The sequence below is a fragment of the Scleropages formosus genome, chromosome 4, assembly GCF_900964775.1.
Source record: "Scleropages formosus chromosome 4, fSclFor1.1, whole genome shotgun sequence".
NCBI classification, from domain to species: domain Eukaryota; kingdom Metazoa; phylum Chordata; class Actinopteri; order Osteoglossiformes; family Osteoglossidae; genus Scleropages; species Scleropages formosus.
In genome coordinates, this window is record NC_041809.1 from 30,668,276 (window position 1) to 30,690,880 (window position 22,605).

Genomic DNA, 22,605 nt, shown 5'->3' on the forward strand with positions numbered 1-22,605 from the left:
TAAATTCTTTTTAAACGACAATAAAAAAAGGATAATATGCATCTTTTATATAAAGTATCACTGCTGGTCTTTAGGAAAAACACATTAAGAAACCCATAAATCTAAGAGGCACGCTATGGGGTTTTCTTTAAAAAAATACAGAATAATGAAAAACAACAACAAAAACAAAATGTGCAACCAGTTCCTTGGCCATTTGACACCCAACAAGGTGTACTGGGCGGCCATGAGGAGAATTTGTCGACAAGCGGTTGCCAAACAAAACGAGAATTTAGAAATCGTACAAAATTGCTTCTTACAGGAAAGAAAGAAAGATGGAAACAGAAACCTTCTTTCGCAGGGATGTTTTTTGGAAGGACAGGAAGGTAGGCCTGAAGAGCAGCATCTGGACATGGCTGGAGGCATCTTTGGTTCGGTCGAACACACAAAGGTAATACAAGCCTACACGTTCCAGACACACGGATCACAGGAAAACGAGAAAGGGAACCCCTGTATTTGGGTTGGAACAGAAAGAAATGGGTGTCTTGCATGAACAGTGAAGAACCTTTCTTATAAATGTACACGTTCTCCTTTGAACATTTAAGGTGAGCAAACGCTCAGCAAAACACCTTTCACGTGCCACTGATGATGTAGGGTCACTGCTGTTAAGGAAGCACAGTCAACACGCATCCCTTACTCTTCCAGTTCAGATGTTAAGCCCATCGACATGGTGAACACAACTTCTATTTTGCTTACAAAATAAGAAAAATAGTAAAAAGTCGCTGTATTGGACTTTGTTGAGATGCCAGAAAGTCTTCAGACAAAACAGTGAAAATGCCCAACTGCAACCAGACCACTTGAGTGCAACTGAATGGGGGAAGCTAGAAACCATGCAAGCACAAACCCAAATGTTCCCAAAGTGCATTTGGAGGTGGATTACACCGTGGCTTCCCTAGCGCAATCCTTCAAGTATTAATTACATAAAGATGAGTGGAGAACGAACGAGCGAGGGGGGGGGGGAGGGGGGTGGGGGGTGTCTGCTCTGCAGTAGGAACCTGCAAACCAAACCACGTCGAACACACGCTTCCTCCCAGCAACCACCGCCACGTGTGGGACTGACAGTACTTTATCGTAAGCAGCATTTCCCGTCATTTCTTACGGTGTCTCCCACGGACAAGCTTTTTTTTTTGGTTTGCACATTCCTACTTTAATACTGATTAAGGTCCTTCAAGTGGACATCTCTATATCCTTTTGCATGGCATCTAGCCTGAGAAAACTCCCATTGTTGCAGATTCTTACAGGAATTTCACAAACAGCATTTTAAAGGAAAAAAAAAAAAAGGTGTAACACTTGATTTTCTGTAGGAATAAACCCTTTTAGGATAAGTGAATTCACCTTTTTTGGAAAAAGTATAACATTGCGTACACAGGAAATGAGTAACAAGTTACTATGAAAAGGAAATGGGGGCAAAAAAGCAAACACACACACATCTGTGCTTGGATTAGCACATACAGTCCTGAAGGGCTGGGGACTGAGGCTGGTCTTTGGCCTCGCATCTCACTCACTGCCAAACTCAAAGAGCAGGGTTTGCTGGATACGGGCTTGGCAGTCAGCATCAGTCCAGTATTGCTCATGAGCAAACGTTGCATTTTGAATATAATGCAGGACATTACAGGATTCCTTTGGCTCACTTGTTCAAAGACAGTACACAGGCATCAGTACAAACAAAAACTTATTTTGGGGCACACGTCACTCAGTGAACGTCTCACTTTACGCAGCCCCTCCACTTTTTAAATCAATATTAAAAGGACCATTAACACTAGTTGAGGCCAGTGGACCATGACAGATTTTCCTCCAAAGAAGTTACATGGACTAAAGCAGATCTTGTCAAACCATCATAATAAGTTGTGGGAATCATAAGGGCCATTTCAGGGAAAGTTGGGAAATTAAGAACAGAAAACATACTTAAAAACTACACACCAATATACACACCTTTCATTATTTGCTCGAACTCATCTCAGTTCTCTGATGTATTCACAGGCTGTTAAAGAGGTAAATTAGCATCGCTGCACAAACCACATCTTAGTACTCTTGCAAGTGAGCCAAAAAGAACCGCGACTTTAAGCTTGGGAGATGCTAGAACAAAGACCACAGGGGTGCCCCCTACACTGTGCACTTATACAGTTCCACATAAAGGAGTTCAGCAAGGGAAGGGGAGGACTGGTACCACGGTGTCTGTGTGGCCAGCCGCAGTGTGAATGTGCGCTGTCCGTGCTGCTACCTACTGTACAGCTAGATGGGGTGAAAAACTACTCTCCCTCCTCCAGGCCAGGGGAGGGAGGAATATTCACTGTCCATGTCCTTTCAAACCTGCAGGACTTGAGTTTTCGTTGTTACAATGGTTAAGAAACACCTGTAAAACAGATCTGCATATATCGAAGATAATTCTGATATGGTTGATGTGTCCCGCATGACCAGCCACGTGACTTTGACCGCCCCGACGTGAGGTCCAATAGCACCATTTTATTTTGTCTCATTAATATTTAAAAAAAAAAAAAAAAATGCATGCCAAGGGAAAACGGAAAGTCTAGTTGTTCACATACATGCAAAAAATTAGCTGCATGTACATGTCAAAGAATCATGTATGAAAATCCCACTGACTTATTTTTGCAGCAAAACATCTTCAGCTTGTGCTGTAGTTCAGTTATTACACCAGAAAACGGATGCCAAGACACTCTGCTCTGAAAGATCATTGATTGACATATAAGCAACGGACACATGAGCACCTCATGTGATAAATATTCTGGAGTCTGACCTCCTCCAACTGGGCCAAAGACTCAGTTACAGTGATGGATTTTCTAAATGTTTGCATAATGAACAAAATAAATGCATGCAATATTCCCCTGATTAAATGACACTAATACTTTAAAGTGACACTTCAAAACAAACATTTGAGTATCGTCAGTTGGTCTTATTGGGGACTGAAGATGAGGAGAATCCTACTGAATGTGACTATGACTCATGCTGTGCAAAACTGGCATAACCTCTCCTTGAGATTATATTCATAGTTTTTTATGTAATGACTCCCTAATCATTGCCCTTTGTTAATCTGTATTAATCTCCAATCATAATATTATTTTGATCTAGTGTGCAAGTACATACTAGGAACATCCCTTACAAGGATGATAGGACGATTCTGTCAGACAACCTAAGGCATGCTACGGGTTAAATTTTACCCACCCCACCCTCAGAGGAAAAAAAAAAATGTAGGTCCCAGTGAACATGCTGGTATGAGCTTTTCGCAGCTTTGGGTTTTGTAGCAGCCATAAAGCACTTATTTTTATGTCTTGAATTAAAGCAATGTAGCTGATTTGCCATCCAAACTGACAATCTTTCAATAGCAGAGCACCTGTGGCATTCATCTGCTGGTCCCTGGTTGGTTAAACCACCCAGTAAGGCAACACAACTGAAACAGGTCATTCTCTTTAGGTTCTGGGAACTCTAGGGTTACTGTGGATGGAATCCTAAAGCCCTTCTTGCTTTGCAAAAGGAAACAAAATACTATATATCTACGTATATTCTCTCAGAAGAGTGCATAAGACATCTTAAGACATTCAGTAATGCTCATGATGTTCATGAGATGGAAGTCTTGCAAATGCAAACCAAATACTCCAAAATAAAACCTTCCAAACTTAGGAAACGGTATCCTATAAATGGAGAATGTCATTGTCACTGCTCCCAACACAAAGCATCCATCTCTTACTTGTGAAAATAAAACCCAAATATATCCAAGATGGCTTACTGATCCCTTCCAAGCTCCTCCTGCAGTTATTTCAGACAATCCCAGCTAGGACTCAACACAATACACACAAGTCACCAACCGGAGCAAAACCCTTCCTCTTGACCACATACAAGAAGCATAAAGGTGTCGGTCTGGCAAATGCATGATCAATACGGTCTAGAAGGAAAGACAAGACAGACTTCACCTGAAAGCACCATGTAATGCCACCTACATGCCAACCACTGCTGCTGCTGGTAGCTTACAGTAAACATTTGTGAATGCCTACTTCAAGCATCCCAAAGTGTAACGGAGGCAAAATGCAGCAGTTGCGTAGGCTACATAACGCTTTGTGAGAATACCCGATCAAGTAAAATGTTCATGAAATAACAGTTACCCTCGGTGACATGTGCGAGGCCTAAAAGGTGCCTTGAGGTATTCCCCACCTGCTCAGTGCTAACACCGGGCAAAAGCACAGACCTGAAAATCCTGAAGAACGTGCAGAAAACTACTACGGATCCAAGGTTGCTGGCAGAAGAGATCACTAACACACAGCTCATGCAGCAGAAAGGACCTTGAATCAGCAGGCCAAAAGCAGAACCTGAGCCCTGGCACAATCCTACAATGCCTTATCCAGTTTACTTGGTAAACAGACAAAGACCATGAATAAGGAAGACTACCCGAGCCAGCCAACCACTCTTGACAACAAAGCATCTGAAGAAAATATGGCTTTTAAGAAGGTCGAAGCTTTTTCTTGTCAAACCAACTTAGTCTTCCTAATGTTTCCCTCCAAGCGATGGGGGTTAAGGTCTCAAGAGGAGGTCTTGGAGAAGCACAGTGATCATGCCGTCTTTGAAATTGTTCACTGCCATTCCTGCCCCAGCCACAAGGTCCAGGTGGCAAAGAAGCGTTTGCCCTGAGGACCACACCTAACCACTTGCTGCTAATGAGAAAGTTCCAGGTATAAAATAAGTGAGGTACTGAGAACCTCCACTGAGAAAGAAACTTCCACAAATAATGGCTTGTTCCACCATTTTCTCTAGTGAAAAGAAAGCTGAAAAAGTTACTGTTAACCTGAGCCGATCTAATACAAATCAAAAATTTGCCTATTTTAATTGTAAAACAGTGGACACCAAAGGCACATCAGCCATTTTTGCAACCACAAAAAAATGGTGTTATCCAATCACTAATTTACCTAGTGCTTTTAATTTCAGTCTGGTTGGTCTGCAATTATAACTGTTAGTAAAGAAAGAGTGGGTCTAAGCTGGGGCCTACACGAGAGCACCAAAATCACGCTCTGGGTTATACAAGAACCTACATCAAGATTAATAAAGCTAACTTACAACAATTCACAAAACCGCACCAACCTTCACAAGAGTCAAAAATTCTAGAAAACACACAAAAGCCTTAGGACCGGCGGTTTTCTAACAAGACGCACACCGTTTGGTTAATAGATGATAAAAACAGAAAAAAAAAAAATCTACCTTCCCTATATAAATGCACTGCTAAGCTAAGCATACAGAAACTAAAAATAGCTTTTTGCAAGTTTATCCCATCATCCTTGACATCCTTCCATCCACAGACAAAATAAACCTGATTAAGATTTTTGGGAAAAAATTAAAATCTAGTATTAAAAAATGAACAAGAATTTTATGTATAGGTACATATGCTGCAAAAACTATGTAATAGAAGGATTAAACGAAAAAGTTTTTTTTCCTCTTGTCAGAATCAAATGATGCTCTTGCCACCCGCTGCCATGCTGCCTCTTAAAAGATGGTCAGCATGACAACGGAAACTATCATCATAAAATGGTACAGTAGTAGAGATAGCTAGACCAGGAAGGGGCGGGTTCTCCTGGGAAGAGGTCCGTGGAGAGGTCCAGTGATTGGTCATGCGGCTCGGTGTCAGGAATAATGGTTGTAAGGGGGGAGGGGGTGCCCAATGCCGTTTTGGTAGTGGTGATGCTGGCGGTGGGCGATGTACTCGGCGTAGCTCATCGTCATCTTCTCGCTACGATACCTGCAGAGAAAAAAGGAGTGGTGAATTTTTCATACATCACTGACATCCAAAAGCATAAGCTCCAGAAAATCCTTCTAATGCCACATGTAAATACTTTGTATTAAATTTTTTTGTGTCTGATAAAACCAGTTTTGCACAATTGTCCACTGTGGGCAATTTTGTATTCCTGTGGACTAAAGGCACAGCAAGTGAGGAGCAGATAGAAGCGCTTTAAAACTTATGAGACACTATACGCTGGACGATATATAGTAAGCATGTTCTGTAACAGGGATTCAAACAGATCCCATCCTAATTTTAAAAGGCAATGCCTGAATAAATTAATTTTGCTGCCTAGCATATATAACTGTCTTTTATAAAAAAAATGTTCTCAAAATTAATGTAATACATTTAAACAACTACTTGAAAATAGTGTTTACAACATCACAGTCACCATGAAATTCAAATTTCAAATTCAAAATTCACACTATTTTGAGTCGCTGTTAGAAGCCCTACAGCTAGTCATGCATAAAATCAATTTTCTGTTGCAATATCCTTCCAACAGTGACCTGAATAATAATTTATTACTGTGGCTCAAGTCACAGTTGTCATATAGCCATCCCTGTCTTAGTAGTTTCACCACAAAAAAAGCTATAATGCTAAAGCCAAAACCTGACAAAGTGGTTAACAGAGGACAGTGTTTCCATGTCTCGTAGAGACAGTAACTCTCACGAATTTACCAAAGCTTTCACTGAATTTCTGTACGTTATTTTCGAGTATTGCCCAATATTTATTACGGACATAATATAGAACTATATATACAAAGCCAACTAAGATAGTAAAAGAAAAAAACATTAACATTTAACTTGTTTGTCTTAATGAAACATGAAAAAAAACATTTCAGTGTAAGAAATTCTTAATTCAGATTACCAAATACATTTACATCTATTCACTTAGCAAATGCTGTTCTCCAAAGCAACATGCATTTCAGAGAACACAAAAACTGCATTACATCAACAGAAAAAGAGATCTGGATGGAGAAACGTGATTGAGTACAGTCATTGTCACATACCACCATATGAACCAGTACACATTACACAAGCGTACCAGTGGTAGGAGGTTATGACACGGCTGAGGGTAGACATATATATTGACAAGGGTAGGAGGCCCATTACCAATCCTTGCAGAAGAACAGTTGAGAGAGGCTGAGGGGAGCCCCGACAGACCACTTGGTAGGATATACCTGATAGGTAGAACTAATTCCATTTCAGCACAGTTCCTATGATGCCAAGCTGTCCAAGAGAAGAGAGTAAAATATGGTGGTTGATGGTGTGAAATTCTGAAGACGGGTCAAGGAGGATGAGGACTGAGAAAAAGGAAGCCGCTCTAGTCGACAGGAGAGCTTGCAGCTGTCTTGGTGGAATGTCCAACTCTGAATTCAGATTGGTAGCCCTCAAAGATCATTCTGGATGAGGAATGCAGAGAGCTGACCACAGGGTGCCCATTCAAGAGTTTGGGAGAAAAGGTAAGATGGAGGCTGGCTTGTAGTTCTGGACTGAGTCTGGATCCAGAAATGGTATTTTCAGCAGCAATGGAATGAGGGCAGTTTCGAAGGTGGATGGGAAACAAACAGAGGAGAGCAAGAACTTGATCTTGGAGATAAGAGATCAGGATCATTAGACCAAGGGAGCAGGTGCTGGCTCTGTGTGAAAGCAGGTGGTCAGAGATTTCAGTTTCTGACAGAGGTTGAAATGCAGAGACACTGACTTCGCAGGGAGATCCAGCATGATCGGGGTCACGAGATCATGTGCAGGAAAGATTGGTTTCTCTCTGGATAATGTTTCCCATTTCAATTAACTTTGCACTAAAGGTAGTGCTGTAGGCCTCCTGAGCACTTTGCTAATAACTGTGCCGATATGGATGGTTCTAGGAGTACTATGCATATGGTGGTATCATTTGGGCTGAGCAGCACATTTCCCTTTTTGTTAGTGGACTTAACTGCACTTTGGGAAGGTCCAAATCTTCATCTTTTCAAAGCCTTCTTTCTGCCTGTTAAAATCCATGACTGTCCTGTCTTATCTGCCATTTCAAGCAATTCAACAAAGGCAGAGTACAAATCACAGATTGAAGTCAGTTATGGTTTAAAAAAGGAATACTCCAGACCCAGTTAGGCCTTTAATCCAAAGGTGTGCACAATTTATTAAGTTTGTAATTACACTGAAGTTCTCGTCTTTGGATTTAAACAATTCTGAATACTAAATTTCATTTTAAATTATGAAGATACCATACAGAAGTAAAATATAATTTTGCAGCACAGCCCAATGAGAAGTTCTAATTTGGTGTGCATGCATTCTGGAAACTGTATTTTGTAAAATCTACACAAGTGGGGTGCTTCTATAATTATGTACTGTAATGACTAGCTTGCATTACTGAAAAATTCAAAGTAACAGACTAATTTATAAAGACCAGAGTTTTAAACGAATTTAACCGTTCAAGATTAAGCACTCTTTTAAAGGGTGCAAAACCAAGTTCTTCCCCTGTTATATATCCAACTACCTACTCTAACTGCTGGGAAATAGGAAGCTCCATTTGTTCTCTGTGCTACAAACTGATTCACATTCTTCACATATTCCCCTAATGGAGCAGCACCTGGATTTAACAACAACTGGATTTATTCAATGACAAACAGGCACTAATGACTCTGAAATGATGTCAAAGTAACTTCACGCTATTGTGCTCATAGTCAAGATCCTCACATCTCCAGCATCCTGTGGGTGTGCTTGCTCTGTCCATACCAAAATGGATCATCATTTAACTAATTATCTGCACTCTTACATCAAGGCAGTAAAGTAGCCTAATCACTTAAAGATATAGTGTATGATTTCAAAATGCACCAAGGGACACACGCGAACGAGGACAAGGAACAAAGGACAGAACCTTTGGGTCAGCCTGGTCTACAAATGCTCCACATTGCTTGATTAAGGTACTGCATTGCTTTTCTTCGCTGGCTTTGGTCCACTGCTTCAGCGTCAATGCATAAAACGAACAGGAATCAATAAAAAACCTAATAATTAAAAACAGCCATTTCCTGACAGGATCTTTGATTGTGTTGGCATAGCTGAGCTAACACAAGGTGGATGAATTTGCAAAGCATGGAAAAATCTGCACTTTAAAATAAAAGCTGGTATCCCACCAAAGAGACTCTGTGTTCACACTGAGAACAGGTGGGGGTGCTTTAGCATCCATGCGCCTGCATGCCTCTGACCTCTACCAGTATGGTCCCTCCAGAGAACCCTCTACTTTGCTTGTGGGAATAACCCCACCTGAAGTGGCAGTGGATCGAGACCACATGAGCTTCTTGCAAATGCTCCTGAACAGATGGGAGGATCTCTTGAACGAGATCTTCTGTGTGCCAGCCATCTGTGGAGCTCAGCACGATGCCACAGGCACTAGGAGTCTATTCATCCGTAAGCAACCGTGTTCACAGGCGTTACTCACTCATGAATACTGCCTTTCATTTCCAAGTCTTTATATTCTGTGAGACATAAATGCCTCTGCTGCAAGTGCCTTAAAGTTTTCACTTGTACATAAGTCTTGAAAGATGCAACTCCGGACCAGCAGGCGGCAGTAAGTGTGGCATAGAACTCAAGTTTTTAATTCGTCACTCCAGCTGGAAGCTACACAACAAGAATTATGATTTACAAAGCCTTAATTGGGTGGTCCTGATTCAAGACATGTTGTCATCTCTTATAATAAGTGTTCTCTTAACAGTCAAATTTACAAATACATAAGCACTAACATAAAGAGACATGTCAGAAAACTTCCAGTCCACTAAGTGACATCAGTTCACAACCATGATCGCGTGATAAAATGTAAAAAAGAGCTGTAGATGAGAATGTACCTGTCTGTGCAGTACTGAGTAGGATGAAAACAGAACAGTCTGAGGGGCATTTAATAATTCAAAAGAAGACTATCAACTACATCTCCCTAATGCGGCAATAAATCAGGGTGGCCTTAAAACGCAGCTGCTTGAAGCATATGTTCACTGAGAATTGCAGGGAATATTTTTCATCTTAATATCTCAAAGTTTCATTTTGAGAAGGCAGTTCTAATGACGAAAATGGGTATGGCCCAGATGCTTAAAACTTCTACTCTTGATAGAAATCAGACATGACTTCAGCAGAATGCAAAGCCTTTTCCAAATTGAAAAAGACAAACATTTTTCAAGTCCTCGCCACATGCAAATTCTGGGGGGAGGGGGGGGGGGGATATTAAAATGTGATTTCTGGGACAGGGAGCAATCAAAAACTGTAATGAAGATTCATCTGTGGTGAAGACTGTGGAATAATATCAGGACCCCAGAAAATTTGATGTGTCCTTGTGGAATGGTTTCTGCCAGGGTGAAAAGGGTTGAGAGCATGGCTGAGCAGGAGGAGGGCACTACTGATTCACATCACACTACAAGAGAGAAGATCTGTCCACACACATTACCCATAAGGACCCCCCACTTATCACAACTTTGGTAAGAAAGCCCCCCAAAAACACGACTATATACTGTGTGTGCGTGTAAAATTGGGGACGAGGAGTCAATTTATACCCATTAAATCCGCATACAACAAAAATCGGAGAAGATGGGGAATCCAGCTATTGAAAGCTCAAAAAAAACTACGATAACATTAAAAAAACAAATTCACAAATAAACAAACCTAAAAGATGACAGTTTTGTGGCCGTTCCTAAGGACTGCTGGACCAGAGGAACGTCAGCTGTGTCATTAACAGCGTGAAGGGAGTTTTGTGGCAAGAATGCTGGAGTCCTACCGACTCAAAAACATCTGTAATGAGGCCCTCTGGGCTGCTCCACCAATGCTGAGTTTTCTAACGAAGAAACTACTTCAGACACGACTCAATGGTGCACGCAGGCAAACATTTACGTCACTCAAAAAGTGGCTCGATTACCTGGTCAACTTAATGGTCTTCCTGAAGTCGTTTGTGATGGGGGCTTTATAGCCTCCCTTCCGTAGTAAGGAATCTATGGTCTGAATGTGGTCCCATCCTGTGGACAGAATGCATTGATCAGATCTACCCAACATGGTAAGGCATCAGAGGTTAACACATTAGGTGTTTTTGGGTGTTGTGGGTTAAACTGGTCATTCACTGCGAGCACTGATGTTGTGAACAGAAAATGGAGGGAGAGTTACTTAATGAGTATAAGCAGAACTATGGGATTCTTAGTTCTTAGTACTTGCCTTGCTCCTTTGCAACTTCTGGCAGGTAGGTGGCGGTACGCTTTGATCCTTTTTCATTGAAAAATTCTATCCTAATGCCATGGATGCCCACCTGCAAGAGAGAAGGACATTTAGTTCAGAATGCAGCCTGGACACATCCTTTTATAGCGTAAAGACTGTCTTGTTACCAGGGATTTCAAGGTTTCTCCAATTTCACAATCTGGACATAACCTACTCAATTAAATAGGTATTTCTTTGATAACAAAACATCGCTGCCTTACAAAGAACTGGATATTGTTATATCTGACAGTATACAATAAGAACAGGGGGGCACAACAAAGAGTAAAATATCCTGAATACTGATATGCAACAGCTTGAGTCTGTTGACAGCTGGATTAGAGCCAACTCTGTACCACATGGACTCATTCTCCCCATTACAGAACATTATTTGAACACACGGTGTGGAAATTATCAGCCTTTTGAAGGCACCATTATAAACACCACACTGAAGTCAATACCACTAGAGGATGGACATACAAACAAATCTCTGTAAAGAACAGTTTTAAAAATAAAAAAAAATTAAAAAAAAAAAAAAAAAAAGAGGCTCTTGTCTCAATGTAATGGATCACTTGTGTAATAACACAAGGCCGTTCCACTATCTTCCTTACAATTCTTTCCTGATAAAAACATGTTATCTGCTTTTACTAAAATAGTTAATATGACTTGCTGAATATATAAAAAAAATCTACTTAACAGTATTGCAAAATTCCTAGCAACAAAGAAAAAAAGAGGCAAAAGGGTTAAAGAACAAGCATGTAATATTGGAAATGCTGCAAAAAGGACCCAAACTTTGAACTCACAAAGTCACAGCAGCAGCTACACGGCTCAGTCATAATTTGAACAGAAATCACCAATGTTTCACCTTTAAAAGGGGTGTCACAATCAGTAGTCCATCAGTATGTGAGTTATGAAACCAATATGAGATGGCACAGTTTGAAAGAGGCCAAAGGGCTGGAGCCATAATTAGTTAACATTGGTCATAAAACTCACAAAAGTATTTTGGGTTTCAAGCGAAACAGCAATCAATATAATAGAAAAAATATATATATACCAAAGATGAGAAAATGGCAGTGGAAGAAAAGAAAGGTAGTTTCAAGTAGAAGGCTCAAAGACAAGGATGGATGGATATCTAACAAAACATGAGGGTCTTGAAAATTCCCACTGAATTCATTTGAAACTTCTGCGACCTCAGTCTCTAACAACTCTGCGCAGTGAGAGCTGGTATTTACAGAAAGGCTACCACATTAAATCCACTGTAATTAAAGGCCAAGGAGTAAAAATGAACAGGGAATAATAAGCATAAATCCCAGGGACTGAAGCAAAGGAAGAAAGTCAATGTCTGATGAGTTGTGTCTTACTCTTTTCCCCATACCCCAGTTTATTTGGGAAAACATGCTAGGATGTAGAGAGAGAGAGTAAAACGGGGGTTGTGTCTGGAAGAAGCCCCAAGACTGTCTCAACCCACACTTTCTGTAGCCAGCTACTGTATATCAATGACTGTGTACGCATCCTGTGGGAGTTGTGGGGTCTGAGGACTGTTTTACATAGTCATATCAACAGTCTAGAAGTATGTAATTTTACCTGCAATCCATGTTGTAAACTCTTTCCTCATGACAACCCATCCACAGCACCACACAGACTTCAGCATCATCTCATAAACACCAGGATGAAATCAAATGTTGTTCCATGGCTCACCCGAATCATGTGGAGGTAGAAGGGGACAGTTTGTGACTACAGGTCAGAAGGGGACTAGAGAGGATTTCACAGTGATTCAGACACCATTGCATGTTGTGTATTTTGAAGGGGTGAACATGTCAACAGAAGACCCTGAATTTGTCTTTTACATTTACATTATCCTGATGTTTAATTCACGGTTGGGGGGAACGGAGTATGCCATTCTCTGTCGTTTTAAAAACTGACATATTTGTAGGTATCCTGCTCTGGTTCACTACAACCCGCTTACATTCAAACTGGGGCAGGAGAAATATATTTTGCATTGTCACTGCTGCATACACACATAAAGAAGAAGAGCATGCAGAACTGCAAAGTAAAGAACAGAGATTCTCGGTTCTGGCTCTGTGTTGGTGGAATGACCTTTCCCTCTCACTCAGAACTGCTGAAGCTCTGTCTACATTCAAGAAGGATCTGAAAAGTCACCTTTTCCGGACTCATTTTGCCCAAAGTCTCTCCAGCTCATGTATGGTGTAAATGTCCATGCACCTTAACTTTATGATCATACCCAGATAAGCCATTACGCAGCCGCTACTCCGGCATTGTATGTGATTTTGTGTATCTTATTATTTTTTAAAAAAAAAAAAGATTGGAAGGAGGTTATCAGAATTCATCTATCCTGCATTTTATGCACCTATGAGCGATGAACATCGGTCCATCAAGTGGAAAGTAACAAACTAGGTTTACTTAATAATCACGTCTGCAGCCATGTCTCTTTCTCTTAATGTAATGTACAAATTGTATTTTTTCCGAGATGTACGTCGCTTTGGACAAAAGCGTCTGCTAAATGAATAAAATGTAAATGTAGGAACTGACTGGCTTTGTGAAGCCGGAAGAGAAGATGCAAGAAAGCTGCTCTTTCTAAACATCTGATGAGATGGCAAAGGGAATTTAAGCTCACCACTAAAGAACTTTTGCAACCCTTCATAGTAAACAATATTTACAGCTGCATATATCTGGAAAATCTTTGATGGACAAGCTCGTCTATTCACCCTTTTGTTCACAACACATAGAGAACAATTTACCCAGCTAAATGCCACCAGCTGACAAAACGATTCTTTCTGAGAAACCAGCCTGTTTTCAAGTTACTATTATGGAAATACGGGAGTGTCCAGTGGTTGTCCCAAAAATACAATTTTAGAAAATACCGCCATACTTACTCCAGCTCACGATATGAATTTAGAATTAAATCACTGAAGCTGATCAGCATCTTTAAAATACTCTCTGATCTATTTTTTCTTAAAATCTCTATTAGGTACATAACCTAACTAAACAAAACTGCATGTTGGGATTACTAGTATTGCGCTCGATACACTCTAAAATGATAAATTATAAATTGATCAAATGCAGGGGCAACAGCTGTACTGATTTAATTGTTTTACATGCAACGCCTTGCACACAGCAGCGTTGCTCTAATAGAGTCCCTGCTGAATTTGAGTCACACAAAGCAGCGTCTGGCTCACAGTCGTGGCCCTTGTCTGGGAGGGACTGGACACGTGGCACCTCACATTGGCTGCGTAGCAGGTGCTTTTATCCAAAAATGTCTCATCTAACAGTTTAATTCATTCAGACTGCAAGATGTTTAATACTGAAGCAATTAAAGACTTAGCAATAGAGTTGATCATCAAGGTAAAAAGTTCTATTAAGGGTACAACATCATTACCTATCTCATTTGTACTCTCATTTACAAATTATATTCAATTACTATCATTTGCTGTCCTTGTGATGCTTAATTCAACAATTCATATTTGTTAACAAAAAATACCTTAACTATACAGCACAACAAAGCTTGGTGGGTAGAAGTATTTGGCTGCAAAGTCTTTGTTAATTTACACCATTTCCTATAACTAACAAACACTGAAAACATGGTCCTGAGCCATTCAAACCCTCAGTGACCATCTGGCATTTTTCCTACTGCAGTAAAGTACTAGTACTGATACAGACCATGGAGGAAGATCAGGAAAGACAGCAAATCTGCTTGTTCACCATATAAATCAAAGTGACATACAAGCAAAGCCCAGAGCCAGCATGCTGTAACGTTGTTCTCATGGAGAGTGTGTGTGTGTGTGTGAGAGAGAGAGAGAGAGAGAGACAATCGTCACAATGCGACGACCTCCCCCATCTTACCTCCCAGTCTAGGTAATCACCAACGTCCTCAAAGTTGGTGAGCAGAGACACTGAGCAGAAGAGGCGTGGCAGCTCCTCCCTCGTCATAGGGGGGAAGCGGCTGTCTTTAAGGGCACTGCGGACACAGGGAGACAAGTGTTGCTGAAACATCCCCGCTCCGGCACTGCCTGGCAGATAGCTGTAGCGCGTGGAGGAGCGGAGAGCTGACTACGGCAGCTTTGTAGACGTGCGTTTCAAAAAGCAAACGGGACAAGCCTGTGGGATAGATCTGGCTCTCAGATCACTAAGCCTTAACAGAGTGGCAGCAACTAAAGCTTATCTGATTATCCGTCCCAGGCTGAACCGAGTTAGTCTTTAGAGTCATGTTATGTATTCTGAAGGGGTGAACGTGTCAACAGAAGAGCCTGAATTTGCCGTGACAAGACAGAAGAGCAGGTTAGCAGCCTGAGTAAAGTTACAGCTCAGCGGCACCGAGCAAAAGAACCCGTCTTCCCCATCCCAAAGGGGGATTCTCCAACAGCTCCACACGCTTCTGCTCCGGCAGTTTAATTTTCCTCATCTTGCTGCTGCAACAGCAGGCACTCGTGCACACTAGAAAGCTTGCTATTTTTACCCCTCTGCATTTTAATGACAAATTCCTCAGCTTTGCAGATCTAGTATAATCTCACTGATTTGCAGTGTAAATGGGTAGTGGGGCACTAAGGAGGTGTTCAGGTAGAGCACATTTTCCACATTTCATGAACTGAGGATGACAAAACAGATGCTGCACCGATGTGTTAAAGCAAACAAGCTCTTGAAAGCACTACGTGTAAAAGATGCTGCACAATGCATGCTGAAGTTCAAATGTACGACTGTTATGCCAACTGAACGGAGACAGGCTCTGTTCACCCCATTCAAAAGACACTGCTTTGGAGCAAAACAAAATGAAGTCTGCTGCTCATTACTATGAGGCTCAGCCAACAGTTTTATCCAGAACAGCTCACGATTTTTCCCTTATAAATAGTTGGGAACTGTACTGGAGCAGGGTAGATTAAGGATCTTGCCAGGCCCCTTCTGGGAACAGAACAGCCATACTCAGTTTCAATGTCATGTCCTTAACCGTGTCAGCATGACCATCAACAGTTTTAGCAACAAACAAACAAAAAACTACTCTAAGGCAATGTATGCAGTTAAGGTTTGTTTAAGTTCACATTGCCAATTACAGCACATTTAGCATTTACATACAAAATTTAGCAGGTTGTTCTGAGTAATTTCATCAGTGAATAAATAACATATAAATATGTAAAAACACATCTTATTTATTTACAACACTAATGAGGAAGAACAAGACACAAGATAGAGGCCCCGATCTTGCTGTGGGCCTCATCACATGCCAAAGTGAGCTATGTAGTCATTTTCTCCCATTCTGTTTAAACTGGAATAAGCAGAGCCTGCAGGCCACATTTTAATTGCCTCTGACATTTAGCGTGCAATGACATCACACCCCCACCTGGTCTCGCACCAGCGCTTTGTGGGCTGCCTGGTCTCGCGCCCTGGTCTGGACTGTCCACACGCACTCACACAAACTCAGTAGACACACCGAACCACAAGGGCAGGAGCAAATGCCCTTAAAACAAATGTCATCTTGTTTCCATTAATGAACCTATTCACTGGCTCTTCAACTTAAAAACACAATTAAGCCCATTCATAACTCACTTTGTTCATAAATCAAGTTACTTTTACCTCCAATTTGTACTAAGTTTAGTAATACATATCCTTTGCTTCATTTTTGTTTTTAGTTAATGACAAAACTTGGATATAGATATAAAAAGCATTTTTTTTTTTTTTTTTTTTTTTTTTTTTTTTACAGGCTACAATTTAAAATTACTGCCTAAAGAAACACCTATTCTGGTGCCCATTGATGACCAATTCATCCCATAAACACATGCAGCAGTGATCTTGATCACCACTGCCAAATACATTCTGTAAATGTATGAGACACTAAATCGAGGTGGTCCCAAACTCTCGTTCTGTTTCGATGCACGATACTGCTGCTATCAATTAGATCAGCAGGTATACACCGGCCACATTCGCCCAAACGGAAAAGAAATGTGATTAAACATTTTTAAAAACTAGGAAATGTTCATCTTTTCTAACTCATCTTGTTCCTAAGATAAAGAACCAATGCATCCAAACAAAAGTTTAAAGCATTACAACGAAACATTATTTTATATTGATAGATGTACAAAAATCACTGAATTCACTGAGAAATCCTAACAGAGGCAAGAGTCCCAAGGTGATCATCACATAAGCTTGTTGAATTTTTTTTAAAATTCTTGCTGCCCTTTTAGCATGCCCACATTCACCCCACTGTTACTGGCATCTGTCGGGGCAGCTTTTCCAACTGTGCTGTGGTGCTGTGCCTGTAGTCACCTCTGTCCTTTGCTATCAAATGAAAAAAGCTACACTCCCTCATATTTACAAGAGGAAGAAGAGAAAGAGCAGGAGTACATTTCTGGAACGAAGTGGGGTGGGGAGGAATTACTTGAGAGAACCTGATGACAATGTGCCTGGCATGCTGAAGGATGGGTGGAGGTACAGTTAGTCGTGTGCAGGATTTCATCAACACAGTGTGGGTGACATGATGGCACTGAAGGATCCTATCAATAGCACTAAGATGCATCATTTCTTATTCTTAAATGCACTGGCCCCAACTTATAAACACAAAACTGACCTGAAGTCAGCACCTATTTTTGTTCATAATTCCAAAGTCACTTTTACCAGTCACAGCGAATTTAAAACGAAGATAAAATTCTCCCCACAAACTCCTATTCAATACTACAGCTGTCCTATTTATCCCACAAATGTGCACCAAGCATCTTGGTACTGATCCCCAAAACTCAGACAAAAGATTCAAGCTGTGAACACAGCAGAACACAAGTGAAATAAAAAAGTAAATCCCACACATTACATACTTTACATTTTACTGATTCCATATACTTTTTTCCAACTTTCTGTAGTTGAATCATCAAGCCTGGTGAGAAAACTGAATACCAGTCACCCTCGCTGTAGGGGCTGTCTATCTTGAGAGTCACTACATTGCATTAGACTGAAAATAAGTGCTTTGTGTGTAATGCGACATCATGAGTTTTGGTTGCACACTTTAGAATGTATGCTGCTGTAGTATGACTCTGCATTTTCAAAAAAAACCTCATGTAATTTTCTGCAATGTGTATAACATGGCATGACACAATAATTGTCCTGAAATGAGATAGAATGAAGACATGCTTTGGTTTGATATTGAATAGCTGAGATATGATTTGGCACATGAGGGAAACATTACAGCTATTTATGGGCCTCAAACAGTAATGAACAACGGTGACTAAGCCTGAGAGTAATATATATTCCCAGGTTTGTCTACTACAGGGTTACAATGGACCAGAGCCTCTCTCAGAAACCGTGTACTAGATATGGTACACCCTGTACGAATGGATCTGTTATTAACTTGAAGCAATATTATGTCTACTAAAAAATTACTTAAAATAAAAAGCTTTTATGGCATCTCCATGGCCTGCTAATAAACGCTAAATGACAACACAAAACATGACGTTCATCAGCATCTGGGCACTTTTGGTTTGCTTTATTATCCATACAATTAATAAAAGCTTAAAGTGATATACCCTGATGTATTTGGGGTATAGCTAAAAATCTCAGATACAGCTATACCAAAAATATACTGTAAGACTTATTAATGTTGACCTACATAAAAATTAAAACTAGAATTAAAGGACAAAATTGCACTGTCTCCACAAATCCCTATTTAATGCCACTCGACTAATTTATTCCATAAATATACAACGTTCGTCATCTTCTTAGTGATTACTGACCAAGGAATAAAAACAAGCCACGAACATGGCATGAACAAGCTGAAAGTCCCAAATTCCTACTCTGCCTGAGTGCCTTTCACCACCACCTAACAGCTAGGTGCAGAAATGCAGGTCACGTTTGCTCCACAACAAGCTAATTTGTGAAACAAGACAAGTGAGGAAAAAACACAATTTAAAATAAACTTGTATCTTGAAAATTCATAATCATTTCTGACATGTGGACCCAGTGCATGCAATCAACAATATACAGTGTTTTCCCACTGAGTATCTTCGCATGTTTGTGGTCCCCCATGGGGTCATCCTCTTTTGTCCACGCCTCCTTTACAGTAACATTACTGGTGTGACACTGGACCAGTGGGTCCTCAAATTTATCAGTCCTTACACAGGACTGTATGCTGAAGTCTATTTACTTCTACGCTCCAGCTGAGTCGGAACCTCACAGGAATCCTAATCACTGCACAACTTGCTATGCATCTGGGAAATCCACAGCATCTGGTAGAAGAACAACAAGAGGCAGATATAACCACTATCCATGAACAACTCTGGTGAGCTGACTGGCACCACAAACTGGATGGGAATCCTGCCTTTTTGCTGTTGCAGAATTGAGAGGGGGTTCAAAACAGTGTGCAGCCTATACTTACTGTTCAATTAATCAAAGTTGGTACCGCAACACTGGTTACGATCTTATGCCAAGAATTAAACTTATGGCCTGGTGCAATAAATAACACAATCTGAGCTCTCATTTCTGTCAGCCACATGGCATAGAAAAAACAGGCACCTGTCTGGGAAGCTGTCTGTGGCTCGAACCGCTAAGAGCATGAAACCCCTGTACCTGAAAAACTACAGTGGCCTGAACCCCAGCATCCAGGCTGAGACAACAGACTCGGGCTGTAGTGCCTTGTGACGGCAGAATGTTAAAGGTGGTGGTGACTCACTGTCATCCGCCTTCCACTCTGACTGTGGGGACTATATCGAATGCTTTCCTCTTCTGAACATTTCCATCAGTTCTCATACACACAGCCATTCCCTGCCGTACCATGTGCATGCTGAATGAGAACTAAAGTGTTTATTTTTAACTGTCACAATTAGAGCTTCAAAATTCACATCTTGGAATACAATTTGTATGTAGTGGTTTTGCCAAAATCAGCTCCTAATTAATGTGTTCTTTTCTTCCTTTTTGGAGACAGGAGTACTGGGTTGAAAATAACACCTGTGTAGACACAACCCTCAAGGAATTTGGGGATGATCATGCCATGATGAAATGACAGCTGGAAAGTCTTTAAATATGGCCGTCGCCACCACCACCACCCACTACAGCTGCCTGAAGTGAAATAGAAAAACTTCTGTAATGTGCAGATTGTTCACTTTCTAAAAATATTTTGTTTTTGGCAATGCATGTATAATTATTTCTCTGCATGAGGAGAAACATCTTCTCATTAAGGTGAGTAAATGCACTATCCTATCCCCTAAAAGCTTAGTCTGATCTGCAGAAAATTACACGGCTGATGAACTCGGTAAAACACAATCTCAAAACAAACAAGATGAAGAAACAAACACGCTCCACTCCAAAAGTCCCACATATCAGAATTTCATATATTATGGAAATATGTGTATTTTTGCTCATGTGTCCCACTCACTATTTAGATTTCTGCCGATTTGTGCATCTTTTTTTGTCAGATTCGGTAGAGAAGTGAAAATGTACTGTACATTAGCTGTACTGTGTTAAAATGCAAATAAGTGAGCACGTACTGTGCAACAACTATTCCCTCAAATATGATAAAATACGATGTGATAACTATTTCTTGCTTTGCCTTTTTTGTGCTTCATTTTGGTAAATAACTTCATGGGTCTATGAACACACTTTTTCCAATAAGAAATAATACCACTAATTTATGTGTTTAGCTGCCCCCATCAGATTAGGTTGATGAAACGGATGGAAGGGGGGGCATTAACAATATACAGTCATGCGCCACTTAACGACGTTCCATTTAATGACTCACCGCATATACGACGGTGGTCCCATAAGATTATAATGGAGCTGAAAAATTATCAACTAGCAACGTCGTAGGGTAACGTTACTCACGTGTTCGTGGTGGAGCTGGTGTAAACCTATTGTGCTGCCAATCATATAAAAGTATGGCACATACAATTACTTGATAATGATAAACCCGTGCTACTGTTTGTGTATTTACTATACTGTACTTTATCGTTAGAGTGTACTTTCTATTTAAAAGTTTACTGTAAAACAGTATGCTGTGTTACATTTACATTTATTCATTTAGCAGACGCTTTTCGCCAAAGTGACGTACATTTCATAGAAAATATAGGCAGCAGGCCAGCAGCATCATCAAAAATCTTGTGTTTACCGCGCGTCTTGACTGCATCAAGGCTGTACTACCTAGGTTTGTTTAAGTACACTCTATGATGTTCGCACAACAACGAAATCAGCCAACGACGCATTTCTCAGAACGCATCCCCGTCATTAACTGACACATGTCTGTAATCCTTATGTTTCAATGACAGGCTGGACACCAAATCAAGAACAATTAGAGACCGAGACAACCCTCAGCAGGGCAATCATCAACTCCTCATTGGTCAAAGAGGTGTTTCCAAACAACAGGAGCCAGCAAGACCACTAATAAGACTCCCATTTATGGCTTTTGTTTAAAGAACACCGAGGGCTACACACCGGGTCTTGACATACCCATTTCATAGAACCAGTTGTGAAAAAGGGAAACAACAACAGACAATAAAGCACATGTAGGTCACAATGGAAGAAAGGAGCCTAACAGATTGCAGCAAGAAGGCAGCGGCTGAATGACAGACTCTGTGGACCTACCGTTCTCTGTCACTCACCCAGATTTAGACTCCACTCAACTTCTCTAAAATCTAGGCTCATATTGCCCATTCGCCAATGCCAGGTGACTAGATGTAGTCTCAGTTTCAGTTTCTGACAGGGCACAGACAGTTCGGAGCTTTCAGGCCTCACAGAGGTCACTGAGAACCTGACAAAGGGCAGCCAGGACTGTACCTTGTTTTCCCAGATTAATTCTATATTTTACTTTGCAGCCAGCGAACACACAACCACCTTGTACTTCTCATATAACCAGGGAAATGAAATGATTATTTGACTTCTGCCAATAAAATATCTTGTCTCAAAGTGGAGTATAAAAAATGGCACGTTACAGCAGAGAACTTAAAACTTCTGTTTAAATTAGTACATGTACTATTCATCTAGGACAGTATGACTAACTAGCTCTACCAATTACATTAGCATCCTGTAGAATAATGACAGATCTGTTTAATTACGGTAGGCTTACACCACTGTAACTGACAGAAAAACAGTTGCTGGCAGTAGGAATGAAAAACTACAACCCCAACAAACCATCAATGACAAGCCAATGGCACCAACTACTATGCTCCTGCTGCTCAAGTAATATACACCTGTAACCAAGTACATTATCAGACACCATATTTCATTTTTGTTTTCAGTAATACAGACTGGTAATGTATAAGTGCATTTTTAGTAGCATAATAAAAGGTGTTTTTACTTGTATGCTACACCCAACAGTCTGCAACCATTAAAAAAATCCTTAAATGATTAATAGAGCTGCATAAAAAAATGCCACTGGAAAAAACAGAGGTGTTCCCTGAACGGTAAGTATCATCTGAATTCACTTTCTGAGGAGCGTAACCTTGCCGTTCTTCTCAGGTGTTCCAGTTTACGCAGCAGTCGGTCAGTCAAGCTGGAAATGAAACAGCCCGGCTAAAGCAGAACGATTCTGCTGAGCAAAGAAATATTTTGGAGAAACAAAGAGTTTTCAGGCTGACACACACACACTCCTTA

General features: G+C 40.7%; 1 protein-coding gene across 3 annotated transcripts in view; it reads right to left on the bottom strand.

Annotated features, from left to right (window-relative positions):
• Positions 1-3,090: 3,090 nt before the first annotated feature.
• ammecr1 (AMMECR nuclear protein 1) overlaps positions 3,091-22,605 on the bottom strand; it is a 51,449-nt gene continuing 31,934 nt past the window's right edge. For all 3 annotated transcript variants that reach the window (XM_018752093.2, XM_018752094.2, XM_018752095.2), the window contains 4 exons: positions 14,893-15,007; positions 10,996-11,086; positions 10,706-10,802; positions 3,091-5,773 (listed from right to left, as the gene is read on the bottom strand). In XM_018752093.2, the coding sequence (XP_018607609.1) occupies positions 5,659-5,773; positions 10,706-10,802; positions 10,996-11,086; positions 14,893-15,007 (418 nt within the window). In that variant the 3' untranslated portion in view covers positions 3,091-5,658. The remainder of the gene's footprint in view (positions 5,774-10,705; positions 10,803-10,995; positions 11,087-14,892; positions 15,008-22,605) is intronic.